At 46.9% G+C, this 21,329-nt stretch overlaps 2 protein-coding genes across 2 annotated transcripts in view; both read left to right on the top strand.

Moving 5' to 3' along the window:
• LOC142465288 (uncharacterized) overlaps positions 1 to 21,329 on the top strand; it is a 446,439-nt gene that overhangs the window by 12,773 nt on the left and 412,337 nt on the right.
• The window catches only part of LOC142465278 (uncharacterized), a 29,350-nt gene that overhangs the window by 2,764 nt on the left and 5,257 nt on the right, over positions 1 to 21,329 (top strand). Inside the window, 5 exon segments of the mRNA XM_075569285.1 lie at positions 1 to 31; positions 216 to 339; positions 18,147 to 18,343; positions 19,858 to 20,061; positions 20,592 to 20,715. The exon segment at positions 1 to 31 is cut by the window's left edge and continues 173 nt beyond it. Coding sequence (XP_075425400.1) covers positions 1 to 31; positions 216 to 339; positions 18,147 to 18,343; positions 19,858 to 20,061; positions 20,592 to 20,715 — 680 coding nt within the window.

The following is a 21,329-nucleotide window of genomic DNA, read 5'->3' as shown; positions in this document are numbered from 1 at the left end:
CAACATCATCACTCACCTGCTGACTGGAGAGGTGAGGGCTGCTGGGCAGCGTTAGATATTACCCCCTTTCTGTCTTCATTCAGCCTTTTTATGAGCAAACATTGTTCTATGTATCTGTATTTCCCTCTCTGCCTTGCTCACCTGGCTTTCCATAGGGAAGAGATTCTTACAGGACCAATGTGTGAATACTGAGTGGGGGATTCTATGTGTTTCAGGTACCTATAAAGTGTGATGATGTTGCTGTGTATTTCTCCATGGAGGAGTGGGAGTATTTAGAAGGACACAGGGAGCGTTACAAGGACGTGATGATGGGGAATCACCAGAACCTCAGCTCACTGGGTAAGAGGAGGCTTCCTGTTATTCTAATAGAGATGTCAGTCATGTTTGGATCCAGCAAACAGGAGCTCATGTTACACTTTGTGTTTTTGTTGTGAGATTTATGTCAGGAATAAGAAACAAGTTACAGAGCCGGGCAAACAGAGGCTCATGTCACTCAGGACGGGATATTTTAGATCAGAGGTTCCCAACCCTTTTTCTCACGACGCCCCATATTCATAATGCTCTGTTACCGAAGCCCTTAAAATTGTGCTGAGACAGGCGTCCACGGAACAGACAAACACACGCAGGCATATAACAGGACAGATAGACACGTACACCACAGGACAGACAGACGTGCACACGACACAATATAACAGATACACATACACACACCACAGGACAGATACACACATACACGCACACAACAGGAGAACAGATATACAAAGTACAAGCAGACAGACTCATACAGGAGAGACTGACACAAACCACAGCAGAAAAGATACACAGGCAGGACAGACACACACAGACACCTGCCCCATGGCCCATCACATCTGTCCTTCCTACTGCAAGATGACACATACAGGAGGGACACATTTAATTTACCCTTTTCTATCACTGCAGTGTCACCTACAGTATACATGCCTCCAGTCCTGTTTAGGAAGATATGTAACTGCGAAAAACAAGTACACTATATATCACTAGCTGCAGAGGACACCACGCGGTGAGAACTTCCACAGGAACCAGAGCCCATTCGTAGTGCATCTGACTAACTCACTGAAGATGGACAAGAAGCATAAAGGCTTAGTGTGCCTACCCCTTGATTTCTTACACCCACATACACACGGAGACCACACAGTATTTGTGGAAGTAAAATAAGGTCACAGCTTTAGTTATTTAAATAACATTTGTAAATGACACTGTCAGCCCACTAGTTCCCCGCCGTCCCGCTGGGAAAGCTCCGCGCCTAGTCCCCCCTTTGGGCTGCCTGGGCCTAACCACATAAGTTGGAGCCCAGCTTCTTAAGCCTTGTGCAGGGGTACAGCCGGGCCACATAAGTCGGTGCCTCCGGCCTGCACAATCTCTTCCGGGGATTTTAACATGGACCCAGCAACATAAGTTGGCGCCTCAGTTTTTGACGTTACAGATTTGTAAGCGCTTACTCACTTTCCCAGTCTCTATCTGCAGGGCTGGGAGGATAGGCCTCTTGCCAATGTTTGACCCCAAAGTCCAAAGAGATACCTGTAAGCAGGGGCCCTTTATGTCAGTCTCTGGGTTGTGTCCATTGGGGGTGCCACCCTGTGGCAGGTTCCAGGGTCCGCTGCGCCCTGGATGTAGAAGGTCTGGTTTCTGAGTAACACAGTCCAACTGTGCTCCAGAGATCTCTCCTGCTGTTTACGCAGGAGACTTTTCTACCAATCTGATGAGCCATGTGGAGACTGGTTAATTGTCTATAGCTGCAAATTAACAGCTCCCTGCTGGACTCCTCAGTAAGATACGGGCTTCCTATTCAGATCCCTATTTAGAGAGGGGTTAAGGCCCTGTAACAGGGACGAACACCCAAACCAAGCTGTGACCCTGCGCTCTGATTGTTTATTGCCTGTAAAAGTAAACTGCGGTTTCTGATAAAAATGTCTATGCCCTCGTCTGTAAGGTGCTCCCTGTCCCTTCTGTACCAACTATGTCCACTGTCCTCAAACTCTCCATGTTTCACTACCTGTCCTTTCCAAGAGGGGATGAACTTACTGATGGTTTTGTTCACTTTGTTCCTGGTTTTCTCATTTCTCACCCAGCTGGGTGCCCCTCCATCATAATCTTGGGATGATTTCAGACCAAATAATAACTGCGTCGTTCCATAAGGCTTCAAGTTTGGTGCAATCTGCCTGTATCTGGAGGATTAGATCTAGTGATTTGGTTGCCACAAGATCGTTCCCGCCCAGTTGAATCAATACTACACAGGGCTTACTTTTATATTCCGCCAGCGCTCTCGTGGTTGGTACCAAATCTCCCCAGCACATCCTTCTCTTCCCCAGCTCGAATGTTCATACTCTCTTGATGTATTCCCAGCAGCAGACTAACCCGTGCCTGGGCCCAGTGAATGAAAGAGTGGCCTCTCAGACGATCTTCATGAGCCGGTCTCGGTTTTCCCTCAGCGGAGACAGAAATATGTTAGAACTGCACGATATTCAATTATTACATATGTATGATATTCAATTATTGCCCTTCCTGGACCTAATGCACGCCCTGTATGCAGTCACTTTCACCTACCAAGTTTTTTGATCTGCTCGACAGGAAGACCCTAAAGGAGTGTGTCCAAATTTTTAGGAAATGTCTGCCCCCGCTTTAAGGCAGTGCTTACAGATGCTGTTGAACTGAAATGTTGCTGGAGGGGATTGATCACTCTGCACTAGGAAATCCTTGTCCCCGTGTGGCCCCTTGTAGCACTTTGCTGCTCTCACAGGCCATACCCTCCGGGCTTCTTTTTTTGCTTTTTTAGGCTCTTTTGTTAGACCCAGGGCTGCCGACACATTTCCTGGGGGCCTAGGACTTGAGTTTTGATGGACCCCCCCCCCCCTCTCCTTCCCCCTCCTTGCAAGCCACGTCTTATATTCCCCCCTCACCCTCTCCATGTATTTGTCTCAATCCCCCCTCTCTCCAGTATCACTCAATTACCCACCTCTCACTCAATCCTGCTCCCTCATCCCCCCCCTCACTCATTCTCCCCCTCTCTCCCCTCCACCCCTCCCTCCCCGGCCACAAACACACTTTCCTACGCCCATACAATGGAATACCCACCAACACACACAATGCAATACCTCTTCCTCCCTCCCACACAATACAATACCCCACCCTCCCACACAATGCAATAACCCCTCTCCTCGTATACAGAATACAATACAAACCTCTTTCTGGTGGTCTGATGCCTCTCCCACACTGGGCCTCTCTCGAGCCAGAGCATGCCAGAAGCTGGGCCCGGACGGAATTTGAGCCCAGCTTCCGGCATGCACCGGCAAAAGTGAGGGAGATCCGGCGGGAAGTAGAGGCCCGGTGCGGGCAGGAAAGGGAAGCAGGCCCAGAACAGGGGAGAGCAGGGGCCTCTGCCCATGATATGTCCGTCAGCATGCACCCCGCCTTTGCATGTGACAGGCCCACCAGCATGCACCCCGCCTTTGCATGTGACAGGCCCGCCAGCATGCACCCCGCCTTTGCATGCGACATATCCACCTGCTTTTGTGTGAGTAGGAAGTTAATTAGCAGTTGGGAGTATATTGCCCTTACCTCTCCCCCTTGCAACTTCCCTGAACGCGCGGCCACTTGTGCGAGGCGTTGTTATATGTTTTCCATGTGCGTGGGACTAGCGATTGCCGTACTATATCGATAAGTCCCTCTTCCCAAACTGATGAAGGTGATTTGGGCAGTTTAGGCCCTTTTTTTTGCATGCCAGGGGCTGCCTGCCTGCAAGCTGTCCAGTTAAAGCGGGACAGTGCATCTGAAATGATGTCTAACCTCCCCGGGACATGCTTCGGGACCATCCTGCACAGTAACCTTATCACAGGTGGGGATTTTGCTGATAGGCCGTTCACTGCGTTTACTACCCCCATGTTATATGACCAGGATATGATGTTTGTTTGCCAGCTTGTTAACCCATAACTCTACTGCGGATACAGTGGGTAATAGCTCCAGGAGCGCCATGTTTTTAGTTAGCCCTGCCCCTGTCCAGTCTGGTGGCCATGACACTGAACACCATTCCCCGCTGAAGCACTTTGTGATGTGTTTTGCTGTCCTCAACCCACAAACTTTTGTAATTTAATCGCCTAAGAAACACCTCCCAAACCTCCAGGTCTGCCCTCAGCTCTTCCATTATCTGGATGCAGTGTTGGGGCTTTTTTACCCCCCGCAGTGGCACTTTCCAACCTGCGGGTAAAGATCCTACCCATGGGACTTACTCTGCAGGTAAAATGTATAAACCCAGCAGTGACTGCATTTGTTTTAGGGTCACTTTCCTCCCTCCCTGAATTGCCCCAGGCTAGCTCTCAGCTTCCTGACTTAATCATCAATGTGTCAATCTCAATGCATAGCAACGGCAATGTTTCTGTTTGGCACTCGTTTTTGTTCCTTTGCTATCGGTGTCACGGGGACCAGGTACTTACACATTTAAAACTGGGATCACATCACTGAGCAAAGCCAATAAGTAAAATAAATTGTAATTTATTCTGTAGAAACAGGCAAACACACATTGAATTACAATAGGCAGAAGAAAAACACACTTACTGGGGGTTTGGAGTTGAAACACTGACTTTCCTGATTGAAATAAAGTCTTTAAATAGTCCGTTGGTTGACCAGGACTTGGCCAAAAAGGTTCTGGAGCCTAAATCGGCATGAGCCTCCAGCAGCTCCCGCACTTTCCAATCCAAATGGTACTGAAAGTGTGACTTAGAAGCTTTTCTGCTTAAAGTCCTGTAGCCGTTTCCTTGCTGTCTCCGAAAGGCTTCTTTGGGCTTGGAGTCACTTAGAACTCCTAGGACTTAGGAACTTGGAAATCTTGGCAAAAACATTGAATCACTGGAGAAACAGCTGCTCTCTGGGCTGGCTGCTCACTTTTTTATAACCTTTTCAAAGTCATCCCTGCAGTATTCCAGCCAATTCGCAGCGTGAGAACTTCATCTCTAGCCACTCACACACTTTGCCGGGTTCGTGACACCTGGCACCTCTAGCTTCAGCATGGCACTAGGCATGTGCGACAAAACCGCCATCTTGCTGATTTGTCATGCAAAACTCCTGCAGGACTGGGGCCTCTCTGTCTAGGGAGGTACAGGATTTGGGACACTTAACTCGGCTATCCTGTGTAGAGGGCTTTTCACACCCCTGCTAGCATGTGTGACTTTTGATCTACGGACCCAGCATCAGACTGGATTGCTCCACACTCTATTACCATAATCCCCCCTCTGAGTCTTGCAGGACAAAGACCCTGCCTGATTTAGTGTATACAGTTTAAACATATTTTAAAACACTGCTACTTAATAAAATATACTTTCATACATTCTGCTGCTAAAATGTGTTACAGTTCTTTGGTGTAGGAAATGGAGTGTAACCTAAACTGTTCCCCTTACACTCGCCTGTTCCCCTTACACTCGCCTGTTCCCCTTACACTCGCCTGTTCCCCTTACACTCGCCTGTTCCCCTTACACTCGCCTGTTCCCCTTACACTCGCCTTTATTTCTTACACTCGCCTTTATTTCTTACACTCGCCTGTTCCCCTTACACTCGCCTGTTCCCCTTACACTCGCCTGTTCCCCTTACACTCGCCTTTATTTCTTACACTCGCCTTTATTTCTTACACTCGCCTGTTCCCCTTACACTCGCCTTAATTTCTTACACTCGCCTTTATTTCTTACACTCGCCTGTTCCCCTTACACTCGCCTGTTCCCCTTACACTCGCCTTTATTTCTTACACTCGCCTGTTCCCCTTACACTCGCCTGTTCCCCTTACACTCGCCTGTTCCCCTTACACTCGCCTGTTCCCCTTACACTCGCCTGTTCCCCTTACACTCACCTGTTCCCCTTACACTCGCCTGTTCCCCTTACACTCGCCTGTTCCCCTTACACTCGCCTTTATTTCTTACACTCGCCTTTATTTCTTACACTTGCCTGTTCCCCTTACACTCGCCTGTTCCCCTTACACTCGCCTGTTCCCCTTACACTCGCCTGTTCCCCTTACACTCGCCTTTATTTCTTACACTCGCCTTTATTTCTTACACTCGCCTGTTCCCCTTACACTCGCCTTAATTTCTTACACTCGCCTTTATTTCTTACACTCGCCTGTTCCCCTTACACTCGCCTGTTCCCCTTACACTCACCTGTTCCCCTTACACTCGCCTGTTCCCCTTACACTCGCCTTTATTTCTTACACTCGCCTTTATTTCTTACACTTGCCTGTTCCCCTTACACTCGCCTGTTCCCCTTACACTCGCCTGTTCCCCTTACACTCGCCTTTATTTCTTACACTCGCCTTTATTTCTTACACTCGCCTGTTCCCCTTACACTCGCCTGTTCCCCTTACACTCGCCTTTATTTCTTACACTCGCCTGTTCCCCTTACACTCGCCTGTTCCCCTTACACTCGCCTGTTCCCCTTACACTCGCCTGTTCCCCTTACACTCGCCTGTTCCCCTTACACTCGCCTGTTCCCCTTACACTCGCCTGTTCCCCTTACACTCGCCTGTTCCCCTTACACTCGCCTGCTCCCCTTACACTCGCCTGTTCTCCTTACACTCGCCTTTATTTCTTACCTACAGCAAACTGGATCTTTAAAACATTTTAACTTTACTTTTAAAACTCTCACAGCCTTATCTTAATAAAAACCCTCTCAGCCTTATTCTTGGCTGGAGTAAACCCCAAACATTTATTCTAGGTTTAGGGGGTCTGGGCAAACACTGGGCACCCCCTTATTACACTGGGGATCCCGGTGTATGTTGCAGGGACACATTAACCCCTTCATGCCCCATTTACCTTTTCTGGTCTATGCTGAAGCAGGACCTCCTGGTGGTGCGCTTCAATGTAGCCGGGAATCTAACCTGAATCCTGGGTACTTTTTTGGGGTCTCCAGTAACTTTGGAACCCCACTAAGTAGATGCAATCTGAAAGAAGTTTTTCCGTCAAACCTACCCTGAAACTCACAGCCTGGTCGTCTCCACTTGCTAGCACTCCTGGAAAGGGTAAAACATACAAAATTGCAATTGTTGCATATTTTATTACATGGTACAGTAATGCATGCCCAATACTTGGGTCCAAGAGCTGACACTCTAGGACCCCCAAAACACAGTTCAGGGACAACCAAGTGGGCTTAACCTTTATTATAAAGCCTGGTTACCCCCTCACGTCACAATTGGGGCTCATGTGACCTTCTGTATTTTTGAGTAGCCCCTCACACAGGGGAGATTTGGGGCACCCACTAGCAGGAAATCGTCTGGATAGTGCGCAATCGTGCTACTTCCTGTCTTACTGACTATGCACCAATGCAAAAAGGGGCTGAATTCCTCAAATTACAGTAGGAGCATGAGAAATGGGAGGAGTAGTGAGTAAAAGCTCTGACTGAACAATGACTGATTCTGAGTTAGGGGAGTCTGGTTCAAACCCCTTATGTCAGCTTCTTGTGACCTTGGGCAAGTCGCTTTATCTCCCTGTGCCTACAGTGCCCTGAATAAGGCTATAATGGCTATATAAAATAAATAATTATCGTGCAACCCATAGGTAGACAATTGTCAATGTAACATCCCCCTTCAAATTTGCAACCTGTGAATATGAAAGTGCTGGGGTCCAAGGGTAGCAGCCGAAAGGCTGATTCAGTGTTTGCCATGAGTGCGCCCTCCCCATATGTTGTTATGATGCCTATGGTGGTGTCGAATTACTGGTATTGGACTCTGCATAGGTCCCGATCTATGGCATAATTTATGGAGCTCTCTTTTGAATAGAACAGGTGCTGTATGAGTCTGAACTTTCCTTGGTCTTCTTTAGGGACAATACCCAACTGAAATGATCAGTTGGGGAAGTGGGGGAGAGGTGAATGGGCCGGCGATGTGACCCAGCTTTAACCTGACTGCATCTGTATGATCTGTAGATGATGTTAAATTGCAATTCACATGTCTATCCTGTATTACCCCCTATACTGGGACGTTGAAACCTTCTTTAACCCGCTCTTCTGGTCACATTTCCTTCTCGCGGTCGGTGAGGGTGTAAAGCCTCTAAAGGCTAACTGGTGGCGCTTTTTGTAAGCGGCATTACTTCTTCCCTGGTTATGGTTGCCTGCGTGATATAAGCAACTTTTGGCAGGGTGTTTACCCCCTTACTGAATACATACATGCCTGAACTTGCACCCTGCCCCAAGTGTGCACTGTTTGTCATTCTCATTGTTTGCTCATGCTCGGTGGTTAACTCCCAGGCCGCTCACCCGGCCCCTTTTTAAGGGACTCGCCTTTTCAGGTGTGACGAGGCTCAACGACAAGTCAATGTCTTTGTTCCCAAAATTGAGTTTATAATTTCCCTGCATCTTACACCTAACCCGCTCATCATATTCCCGCCATGCTGCGCCCCCATAAGTTTTCTGGATAAACTGTATAAGATACATATACTTCATCAGGTTTTCTATCTATCCCCCTCATCAGGATTTCTATCCAGGAGGCAGTTAGCAAACACATACAGTAGAAGCACAAATACCAGTTATCAAGTGTTTTACAATTTTCTGCATACTACCCCTCACCCGTTTTATGAACGCTTTTTCTTTGCCAGACCCTCCAAGAATAACTTAAACATGTTAACATATTGCCCTCCCAAGAGGGCAATGTGGAGAATGTGTGAGTACAGGGAGCAATTCTTTAACTTCGGGTCAGGGCGCAAAATATTTAAATCTCTCGTCCCCTTTCCTCCCTCAATGGGTCGCGGTCGGATCCCCCCCGTCCCTGTTTGGCATGTGCCAACATTTGAATATCCCTGTGGAGAGGGGGAAGGGGGGTGAGCCAACACAGACAAATCACTGACTCACAGCAGCCCTTAGGGGGGTGATAAACTGAGAGGATTTTGGATCACACCCTGGAGATTATCTACCTGCTGACTGGAGAGGTGAGGGCTGCTGGAGAAAGCCATAATGACACCACTCATCTCCTTTGCTACAACAGGGATCCGCAGAGCATTAATATGTGCACGCGTCATGAGACAGGCACACATGTATGCCGCAGGACAGCCGCGAGTCGCAGGGCAGATATGCGCCTGTGCAGCGGGGCAACAGATGCACACACAAACAAGAACAGATGCATCTGTCCAGGGCACGCATGCCACGGGACAGACAGAAACGCACGCCGTGGCAGGCGTGTGTGCGATGGGAGAGCCCCACAGGACAGACACACGGTGTAGATATGCGTGCCACGGGGCAACAGATGAACACAGACGCATGAGAACAAATGCACAAACACACGAGAGCAGGTGCGAGCACACACATATGCACGAGAACACGTGCACACACACGAGAACAGATGCACACAGACACACACGAGAACAGATGTACACACGACAAATAATGCGCGGGACAGATGCGTGTGCGTCACCGAACGGATGCACGTGCTGTCGGGCAAAACACATCACACACACACACAAAGACACACACACAAGAACAGATGCATATACACTGTGGAAGGACGGCCTCTCAATGGCGTCAGTAAGAGTACAAACAAGGTGTTGGGCTTTAAGCTGCAGTGGTTTATTTTCCACAATCAAACAAATAATAGGAACACTGTCCCTTTAAGGCAAACCCAGTCATAAAATAAAAACCTACTCCCCTTGGGAGACTAACTCACAATAATGGCTGACTAACACACTGGCTGGCTAACCCCATTTTCCAGCTTCAAGTAATACCATCATGTTTAGAGTGAAAAAAGTGTAAGTGCTACAGCGCTAATGCTTAAAATAGTAGTGTGATATACATTCTACAGAGTAATATACTCAGTGCCTAAAAATTAGGGGGGCAGCCAGGAACAGTGATAGATAAACTAAACACACAATACATACAGAAAAATAAATCGGCGCCTCACACACTCAATATTAACAGTGATAGTCCTGACCATATGGCATAAACCAGTCCTGTTGTAACTAGAAATCCTCTGACGATTCTTGATAGTTGTCTCACCACATGGAAATACAAAACCAAAAACCAATCATAGTGTGATACTGTATAGGATACTAAAAACCATAGCCTATAAAACTAAATGACATCACATACAACACAACTACACTAAGACAGACATACAAGTACTGAAAACCTGCAATAAACCAACTATAAAAAACTGGTTTAATAAAAATGTGACATACACATGAAGGTGTAACAGTAACTGCTATCCGGATGGGCAAAATTGAAACCCTACTCACAAGAAGTCAACTGAAAGTAGGCACAGCAACTAGTGTCTCCACGAATGATGTCTGCTTTCAGGGGCTGAAATCCTCACCGGTACAGGACTGTCCCCCGACCATGCGGACCACCGTTGAACCGGAGTCCACTGCTGTCACTCCATCTTCACGTGCCGTCCTGCGTGTGGGCCGTGCACTCCTACGCACACCAGTGCGCGCACGTATGGAAGGGTGGTAGCTCAATGCTACATTCCACCCGGCAGTAGCTGCAAAGCGCGCGCATACGCAGAAGTGATTTACCTCAGCGCCGGACACCAAATGGAAGTCCCGAACTCCGGAGATAACAGCTAGCAGTCTCTTGTTACCCACAACCCTACGCGTTTCGTGAGAGTACCTCACTTCCTCAGGGGCATATCTGATAGGGGACATGGCTAGTTTAAATACCCTATAACATACAATTACCAGTCAATCATTAATTAGCTAATTACAGGTGAACAGTAAACACAACGATATGTTACATACAAATAACAGTCAGAAACACTCAAAAAAACAGTTCCCTAACTTAAACAAAAAACAAAACATGCATTGCTAAAATACTGGGAGATATCTCTAAATAAGATTTAGTTATTTAACAGGTCCAATAACTAGACACTATTGTGATAGGAGTGGAATAGATCACATGACATAAAAAACTGTCTTCCATATGTCATTATTCCCCAAAATGTATATATTGTATCATCATCCTAGTGGATATATGTGTATTCCTATACTAAAGTGTGAACGAAAAGACTCAACCTACTAGGAAGGGACCCAGATCGAAATCGATGTTAAGACCCCATCGCCTGATGGTCTTAAGTTCATATATCCAGTAGGCTTCACGCCTACTGATAAATTTTAACTTGTCTCCCCCCCCTCCAATTTCCCGGATGGGTTTCTATTGTCTGACAAGTCAACCCATTGGGGTCTTTGTTGTGATGTATTAAAAAATGGTGCGGGACACTATGTGTTGTCAAACCTTTTTTTAATATTATAAATATGTTCATACACACGCCTTTGGTACATTCTCCCTGTGCATCCTACATATTGTAGGCCACAGGGACACTGTAGCAATTAAATTACATATGTGGTATTGCAATTTATAGATGCTTCAATGTTATACACCTTGGATGTGACATTTGATTTAAATGTGTTCCCACCAATACTAAATTTACAGGCCGTACATGTAGAACATGTAGTAAAACCTTTTTTACCTGACCTGGATATTGCGTTGGAATGACCCAAATGACAGCTTGGTGCCAATTTAGACTTAAAATTGGCGGCCTTCTTAAAAATAATTGATGATCTAGATGGTAGAATTTCTGCACTCCCTCAGAAGAATTGGCCAGTGTTTTTGGAAGACTTTCTTGATTTTTGGGGCCATAATATTGTATTGAGTAATAAAAGAGACTTTGTTACCAAAATCTGTATTTTTGTCTTTCTTATTATACTCCAAGAGACTTGATCTTTCAATCTTCTGGACCTCAGCCAGTGTTTGTTCAAGAGCAGATACCGGATATTTCCTGTCTGCAAACTTGGTCCTAAGTTCACCTGCCTGTGAAACAAAATCCTCATCTCTAGAGCAATTGCGCCTCAGGCGGGTGAATTGACCCTTTGGTATATTTCGCAACCATTGTGGGTTGTGGTGGCTATTGGCCATAACATAATTGTTAGCCTGAACTGATTTAAAAAAAGTTTTGGTATGAATAGATCCTTCTACTGAAAAAATATCTAAATCTAAAAAATTGATATGGTGGGTATCATAATTACAAATGAATTTAAGATTCATATGGTTACTGTTTAAATATACTATAAATGTGTCAAGGAGTTCTAAACACGCGTCCCAAATGAATAGGACGTCATCAATGTAGCGCCGCCAGAGCACGAGGTTTGCACCAAGGGGGCAGTTGTTCCAAATAAACTCATCCTCCCATTGGCCCATAAAAAGATTAGCATAACTTGGTGCAAACCTCGTGCCCATGGCGGTACCGCATATTTGAAGAAAATACTGTAAATCAAAACAAAAATAGTTGTGGGTCAAAATGAAATAAATACTGTCCAACAAAACATTCCTCAGGGATTGTGACATACTGGTATCTGATTCTAATATCTGCAAAATCGCCTGGCACCCTTGCTTGTGATCGATGACAGTGTAGAGGGATGACACATCCCCTGTCACCCACACATAGCCTGGGTGCCACTCCACCTCACGTAGAATTTGTAAAACATGTGTGGTGTCACGCAGGTGACTCTTCAAACGGGTGACAAATGGCTGCAGATGTGAATCAATAAATTGGGATAAATTGGATGTAAGAGATTGGATACCCGATAAGAGGAACCACCCGGTAGACCCATCATAAGTTTTTATGTATTTTGGGTATAGCATAGAAAACTGGAATGCGTGGATGAGATATGTTTATAAAGTCATATTCGTCCTGTGTGATAGCATTATTAGCTAGACCACCATCTAGTAAAGCAATCAACTCTACACTATATCATTCTGTAGAATTGGAGGAAAGGGGGAGGTATGTGGCTGTATCACCGAGAAGTCTGAGTGACTCCCCGATGTAATAGGATTTGTCCATTACCACTATACCTCCCCCTTTATCTGCTGGTTTGATCACGATGGACTTGTTTTCCTCCAGCCAATTGAGTGCCACTTTTTCTTGAACACTAAGGTTATCCCTATGTATCTTAAATGTGTGGCTGGCACTTTCCAAGTCCTGTGTGACCATCTCAACAAATGTATTGACAAAATGCCCTTGAACATGTTTGGGGTAAAAGGTGGATTGTTTCTTAAACGTCCTGGGATTAGGTACAGTGTTATCTACCAAATGACCTGTACTTGTATATTCTAAATTGAAAAATATTTCTTAAGGGACAATTTTCTTGCAAATTTATGCACGTCTATATACAAGTTAAAACTGTTCGGCCCACATACTGGTGCGAAGGTAAGGCCTTTACCCAGGACTCTCTTCTCAACAGTCAAAGAATATTTGCTGATGTTAAAAACGTTAAGTTGCTCCCCTTTGCTGGCTACATGATTTCTTCTACTTCCTCCTCTTCTACCTCTCCTTTGTTTTTTCTCTTTTTTTGTACTGGGTATTGTGTAAGGATCCGTGAGGCGCCGCGCGCTCGGCGCAAGCAAAACTTACCCTCCATACGTCCAGCTACCAGCACCGCTCCCAAACCTCAACCTGAGGCCAGTCGTCATCTTAGGAGCACACGCGCAGCCCGCGCGAACATAAATTACAACACTGCTGGCTCCGCCTCCTGGGTACCTCCGTGACATCATCAGCACGCGACACGCTCGTACGGCACACGTGCAGCACGCACCTGTATCCTCTTAGTAATTCATCAGGAAGACTCCGCACACCTGCCTCTTGCAGCTGAGCTTCCTATCAGAATCCTGCTCAGTGAAACGCCTCCTGCTCTATTGGTCTCTACTCCCTGTAAATACTCTGCATTGCCAGAGGCTCATCGGCTGAGCATAATCTCTGTTTGTGCATGTGCTTATCCACAGTCTGTTCTGTTCCAGCTTTGTCTGCCTTGCCTTGTTGCCTGATTCTGCCTGCATTCGGAGTCTGCTCTTCTCCAATCCTGACCTTGGCTAAAGCACCCTCAACTATCCGTACCTCTCCAATCCTGATCTCGGCTAAAGCACCCTCAACGATTCGTACCTCTCCAATCCTGATCTCGGCTAAAGCACCCTCAACGATCCGTACCTCTCCACTACTGATCCCGGCAAGTATCAAGACCACTCTACACTCCAGACGCACCCACGCAGCTGTGGGTTGGCGTTATATACATTACCCCACCTCAGCAGCGTGGTCACATCTTGTTTGTGGTGAGCACATCGTCACAGTATGCTCAGCCCAACAAACATGGACCCGCTGAGGTGGGGCGAGTCTTGGACACGCTCGCCAGTATGTTCTCTAGAATTGAGAAATACATTGAAAACAATGACCAGCACATGGAATTATTGCGCCAGAATATCACGCGTCTAACTGACAGGGTACTAACCCCTCCTCCTGGTTTTGCCCCTTCGAGCCACACTGACTCTACTGCTACCAACCCTAGTAGTACTCCCGTACCCTGGTTCCAGTTCTCTGAACCCCGTCTTCTTACACCCAATCGCTATGCTGGGGATCCCCATGGTTGCTGTGGTTTCCTAAACCAGTGTTTTATACAATTCGAAATCACTCCATCTCGATTTCTCACTTCCAGATCCAAAGTCCTAACAGATGATGCATTGGCTTGGTCATCCCCCATCTGGGAGCAGCGATTGGACATCACCCAGGATATCGGACTCTTTGCTCGGGAGTTTCGAAAGGTATTCGTTACCCCCGGCCGGAAGGTAACAGCTGCGTCTTCCCTCTTTCACCTTTCCCAGGGAGACCGTCAAGTGGCCAGGTACGCCTTAGAGTGCCGAGACAGAGTGGAATAATGAAGCACCATCTGCGGCCTTCTGGCAGGGTCTTTCTGAAACACTAAAGGACGAACTGGCCGTCCAGGAACGTCCCACCGATCTCGAGCAACTCATTGCCGTTTGCATCAGAGTGGATCAGCGACTTCAAGAGAGGAAAGCGGAGAGGGTTCGCAACCGCACTCTTTCGCCACGAGGGGCCTATTCCCCACTTCAGATCAGTCATCAGGAACTTCCTTCTCTCGCTCCCCCCGAACCTATGTAGTTGTGTGCCAACCATCTGTCAGCGACAGAGAAGCAACGTAGACTTACCGCTGGCCTCTGTCTATTGTGGGGGCTCCGGAAACCTGCTCCGATTATGCCCCCTGAAACCAGGAAAACGCCAAAGCCCAGTGAGGTCTAAGGGAGCCACATTGGGAACCATCGTCATTTCCTCCATCACTGAGAAACGTCCGTCTAGGATCCTTCTTCCCGTCACGCTCTCCAGCGAAGGATTTCAGGTCTCTACACTGGCTTTTGTGGACTCCGGGTCAGGAGGTAATTTTATCGACCAGGGGTTCGCAGAAAGGAATAACATCCCGCTTGTACCCAAGGAACGCCCAGTGGGACTAGAGGCCATTGATGGCCGACCCCTGCAGCCAGCTTTCATCTCTCTACAGACCTCTCTGCTCCATCGCTGGGTTTCCTCCTTTGTGATGCTTTGCCAGGCCTTTACTGCAGCTGTCTTCAGTTGTTGTTTGTTCGTGGGTCTTTCTGCCTTAAGTTTTGTCTTCAGCAAGTGAAATGCATGGTCGATCGGGTTGAGATCAGGTGAGTGACTCGGCCATTGCAGAATATTCCACTTCTTTGCCTTAAAAAAACTCCTGGGTTGCTTTTGCAGTATGTTTTGGGTCATTGTCCATCTGTAAAGTGAAGCGCCATCCAATCATCTTCGCTGAATTTGGCTGAATCTGAGCAGACAATATATCCCTATACACTTCAGAATTCATCCGGCTGCTTCTGTCTTCTGCCACATCATCAATAAACACTAGTGACACAGTACCATTGGAAGCCATGCATGCCCATGCCATCACACTGCCTCCACCGTGTTTTACAGATGATGTGGTATGCTTCGGATCATGAGCCGTTCCAAGCCTTCTCCATACTTTTTTCTTCCCATCATTCAACAGGTTGATCTTAGTTTCATCTGTCCAAAGAATGCTGTTCCAGAACTGGGCTGGCTTTTTTATATATTGTTTGGCAAAGTCTAATCTGGCCTTTCTATTCTTGAGGCTTATGAATGGTTTGCACCTTGTGGTGAACCCTCTGTATTTGCTCTTGTGAAGTCTTCTCTTTATGGTAGACTTGGATAATGATATGCCTACCTCCTGGAGAGTGTTCTACACTTGGCTGGATGTTGTGAAGGGGTTTTTCTTTACCATGGAACGGATCCTATTTTCATCCACCACTATTGTCTTCCGTGGACATCCAGGCCTTTTTGTGTTGCAGAGCTCACCAGTGTGTTCTTTTTTTTCTCAGAATGTACCAAAATGTTGATTTGGCCACTCCTAATGTTCCTGCTATCTCTCTAATGGATTTTCCTCTTTTTTTTGCAGCCTAATGATGCCCTGTTTCACTTGCATTGAGAGCTCCTTTGACCGCATTTTGTGGGTTCACAGCAACAGCTTCCAAATGCGAATGCCACACCTGGAATCAACTCCAGACCTTTTACCTGCTTAATTGATGATAAATAACGAAGGAATAGCCCACACCTGTCCATGAAACAGCTTTTGAGTCAATTGTCCAATTACTTTTGGTCCCTTGAAAAAGAGGGGGCTACATATTAAAGAGATGTAATTCCTAAACCCTTCCTCCAATTTGGATGTGAATACCCTAAAAGTAAAGCTGATAGACTGCACTTTAAGCCCATATTCATTATTTAACTGTAACTTGAATTTATTTTGGTACACAGCCGAAATAATAAAACTTGTATCAGTGTCCAGTTATATCCGGACCTAACTGTATACTATCAAGTCCTTATCTTTTAAATTGGCAAACCCTCCAGACACATCAGTGCTCTGCTTCCTCATCAGGTCTGGAACGCTGGTTCCTTGGAGCAGGTCCACGTCCTGCAGTTTGTTCATGCCTGTGGCAATTCTGTTTGCTGGGTATGATTCCCAGATTGTCCCAAGACCGAGCTCCCTGCAGGCCTGGGGACCAGACCAACCAGTGTCCTCCTGGTTGGGAAAAGTCTCTCCCTGGCAGCTGCTAGACTGCCTTTTAAACCCCTTGTTCATTCAGGAGTGCTTAATTAGCTGCAGGTGCAGCTAACCTCTCCAGAGGAGTTTAAATGCCTGCATGCTGGAAACACAACATATACACACATACACACACACACAAGAACAGATGCGCACATACACCAGGGTTGCCACCACTCCGGGATTGGCCCGGAGACCATGGATTTTGGCCATGTATCTTCTATCTCCGGGCTGCGGCATCTCTCTCTGCTGATCCCATCAAAATAGCTGCGTGACGTCAAATGGTGCCAAGTTGCCATGACAATGGGACGCTACATTGTCACATGATACACATTACCATGACAACGGGACACTATGTGAAGTCACTGCACCACGCGGTGTTCCGTTGGCATGACACCAGGGCATCACGTTACACCTTGGCGCCACAATGTGTCCCGTTGTCATGGCAACTTGATGCCACGTGACACCATGACGTCACATTCTCATGGCATTGCGTGCCATTTGACGTCACGTAGCCATGCTGACTTCAGGGGGAGATGATGCCGCAGGTTTGAGAAATAAATATATAAATAAATGTAAAAATATGTTATGGTAACTCTCCGGGTTATAATAATAATAATAATAATAATAGCATGTTCTTGTATAGCGCTGCTAATTATACGCAGCGCTTTACAGAGACATTTTGCAGGCACAGGTCCCTGCCCCGTGGAGCTTACAATCTATGTTTTTGGTGCCTGAGGCACAGGGAGATAAAGTGACTTGCCCAAGGTCACAAGGAGCTGACACTGGGAATTGAACCAGGCTCCCCTGCTTCAAACTCTCAGTGCCAGTCAGTGTCTTTACTCACTGAGCCACTCCCTCTCCTATGGATTCAATAGAAGGTGGCAACCCTGACATACAGACACACTAACGAGAACAGATGCGCACACACAAGATAGACAGAACACACAGGGAAGGCAGACATACACAGAAACAGGACAGACGTATGTAGATTGGGCAGGAAGACATACCCCACAGGGCAACATATACAAACACAGGAGAGACAGATACACATACACACATGTCCCATTGCTGGGTGACACAGACAGAAAGGACCTAGATAGGACCCACAACCCCACGCATCTGTCCCTCCTACTGCAAGATGACACATACAGGAGAGAGATACTCATTTCATTCACCCTTTTCTGTCACTGCAAGGCCATATATCTTTCTCTCTCTCCCTCCCTCTCCCTCGTGTAGGAAGATATTACTGTGAAGGAAGTACAATATATAGCAGTAACTGCAGAGGTCACCATGCAGTGAAACACCTCCACAGGAACCAGAGCCCATTCTTGGTGCATCTGACTAACTTTCTGATAATGAACAAGGACAAGAAGCAGATGACTGAGAGGATCTTGGATCACACCCTGGAGATTATCTACCTGCTGACTGGAGAGGTGAGGGCTGCTGGAGAAAGTAATAATGACACCCCTCTTATCTCCCTCACTACAACAGGGACCTGCATAGTGTTATATGGGAGGTACTTGAGAAGCAATATTCAGGGACACATATAATTAGAGAAAGCAAGAAGCCAAGGGCAGGCAAGATGTTTGGACATAGGGAGAGCCCAGATCCACATAAGGACACGATTGGGCAGCAGGAGAGCACAGAGTCAGATAGGGCCAGAGAAGGATTCAGTTTGGTGGAGGCCATTGATCCAGTGAATGAATGTACTTGGATCTAGGAAGAGACATGTTTATGCAGAGGGAGATCCAGTGCTTACTACATATATTATACATAATATAAAATGGATGTTTTGTGTCTGTGCTACATTATTTTGTAATATCCAGTGTCAAAAGTCCTGTCATGATTACATATACCTTTTAAAGGTGCAGTTCAGCCAATATCCTGCATGTGAGTTTTTTTTAATAAATCAGTTCTGTAGTAAGAAAAATACTTTTACATTTTCTGTTTAAAAAACAACAACTTTGAAAGACCAATTTTCTTGTATTCTATTTTAACAAGCATTTACTAAGGCACTGCCCCCTCATGTCCTGTCACAAGCCCTGGCACACCTCTTTGTCAGCCCTGCCCTCCCTTTTGTACATGTCAGTGCAGGAGTGCTCATGAATATTCATGAGCTTCCACTGACTGACAGAAGCAGATGAAAAACATATCCCTTCACTAAAGATCTCACCAAATTTTGCCGATCAATACATGGAGAACGAATTGACTGGCAGCTATACAGTTTTTTAGGTAATTAGAGATTGCCCACATGAAACTATTGAATTAAAAAAATAAAATAAAACTGCAGCTTTAATGTGATGTTTGTACAATCCATGATATTTGTGCTCATATAGGCAGTAATTAGGGATGTACCGGGTACCCGGAAATTACCCGGTAACTGGCCATATTTCCAGTATCCGGAAATTACCCGGACCCGACACCAGGGGGCTGGAAGCCAGTGCCAGGTAATTTCCGTTCTGCTCTTCTCCCTTGGTCCTCCTCTTGGAGAACGGCAGCAGCCGACCAGCAGAAGACTTACCGGCAGCCGGCGGAGAAGGGTGAGGAAGACCACGGCGACATCCTGGTGACGGTGGTAGAAGCGGAAGAAATCCTTCAGGCGGTAGCAGCAGAGGACATCATTCTTCAGCTGGTATGAGCAGTGGAAGACATCCTTCACAGCCGGTGCCAGTGAGAGCAGAGGAACATGCGACTGGAGTAGGAGCGTTACTATTGGACAGCTGGTGAGGAGCTGCACCGGAAGTTGCGCTGTCTTCCGCTGCTCACGCAGGCTGAAGAATGACGTCCTCTGCTGCCACCGCCTGAACGATGTCATCCGCTGTTCCTACCCCCACCAGGATGACACCATGGTCCTCCTGACCCTACACCACGGTCCTGCTCACCCTCTGCCGCTGGCTGCAAGTAAGTTAAAACTACCCGGCCGGGTACTATCTCTCTCAATATGTAGGATTATATTGTTGTGAAGAAGCACGGTGAGCATCTCACAGACAGCAGCAGTCCCTGTGTGCCAGAAATATTCTGCATGACCCAGAAACCCATCATGGAGAATCCAACTAACTCCCTGATACATGAGAGAAACAATGACAAGAAGCTGATGTCTGAGAAGATCCTGGAACACACCAACATCATCATTCACCTGCTGACTGGAGAGGTGAGGGCTGCTGGGCAGCATAAAAGCTGAGGCCCCATTGCCCACACTGCGCGTTAAGGGGTGCTAGGCGGCACTCGTTCCCGACATCAGCGCAACCAGGTCGACTACTGGTAACTCACGATGGGGAGGCGTGGCAGTGGCGCAGCCATGACGTCTCGCGGCTGGTTCGCCCTCATTGGCTGAACCACTGCCGTGAGGTGGCCAATGCTCGACCGCCGCACCAAATGACAAAATTCTTGTCTTTTGGCAAAGGCAGTCGTGCATCGCACATTGTGCCGGGGCGTGCAGGCATCTACTGGGGCTGGCCGCATCCTGTGTGTGTTGCACACGCCGTCGCCATCGCAGCCACCGGAGACAAAGCCTTAGTTATTACCACCTTTCTGTCTTCATTCAGCCTTTTCTTGAGCAAACTGTTCTATGTATCTGTATTCTCCTCTCTGCCTTGCTCACCTGGCTTTCCATAAGGAAAAGATTCTTACAGGACCAATTATTATATCTGGATACTGAGTGGGGGATTCTCTGTGTTTCAGGCGCCTATAAAGTGTGATGATGTTGCTGTGTATTTCTCCATGGAGGAGTGGGAGTATTTAGAAGGACATAAGGAGCGTTACAAGGACGTGATGATGGGGAATCACCAGAACCTCAGCTCACTGGGTAAGAGGAGGTTTTCTGTTATTCTAATAGAGATGTCAGTCATGTTTGGATCCAGCAAACAGGAGCTCAAGTTACACTTTGTGTTTTTGTTGTGAGGTTTACTGTATGTTAGGAACAAGAAACAAGTTACAGAGCCGGAAACAGAGGCTCATCTCTGTCACTCAGGACGGGAGATTTTAGAGCAGATGTTCCCAATCTTTTTTCTCTCGACGCCCCTAATCATAATGCTCAGTTGTCAAAGCCCTTACAATAGTGCGAACAGGACACACGAGCTGGACAGATCGCAACACACACGTGCTGGACAGATCGCTACAGACACATACACACAAACCGCTAAACACACATGTCCCATGTTCCCAACCTTTTTTCTCTCGAGAACCCCTATTCATAATGCTCAGTTTCTGCCCTAACAATAGTGCGAAAAAGACACACATGGAACAGACCCATACACACACAAACTCACCAGACAGCTATACACACACCACTAAACACACATGACAGACTGCTACACACACCGCTTAACACACACACACAACAGACTGCTACACACACACACAGACGCGCTACACACACACACAAATAAGACAGTCATAGAAAAAATATAGACAGACACA

The sequence above is a fragment of the Ascaphus truei genome, chromosome 13 (assembly GCF_040206685.1).
Source record: "Ascaphus truei isolate aAscTru1 chromosome 13, aAscTru1.hap1, whole genome shotgun sequence".
Taxonomy (NCBI): domain Eukaryota; kingdom Metazoa; phylum Chordata; class Amphibia; order Anura; family Ascaphidae; genus Ascaphus; species Ascaphus truei.
The sequence above is the reverse complement of the archived record's forward strand: the minus strand, read 5'-3'. Positions and strand labels throughout refer to the sequence as shown.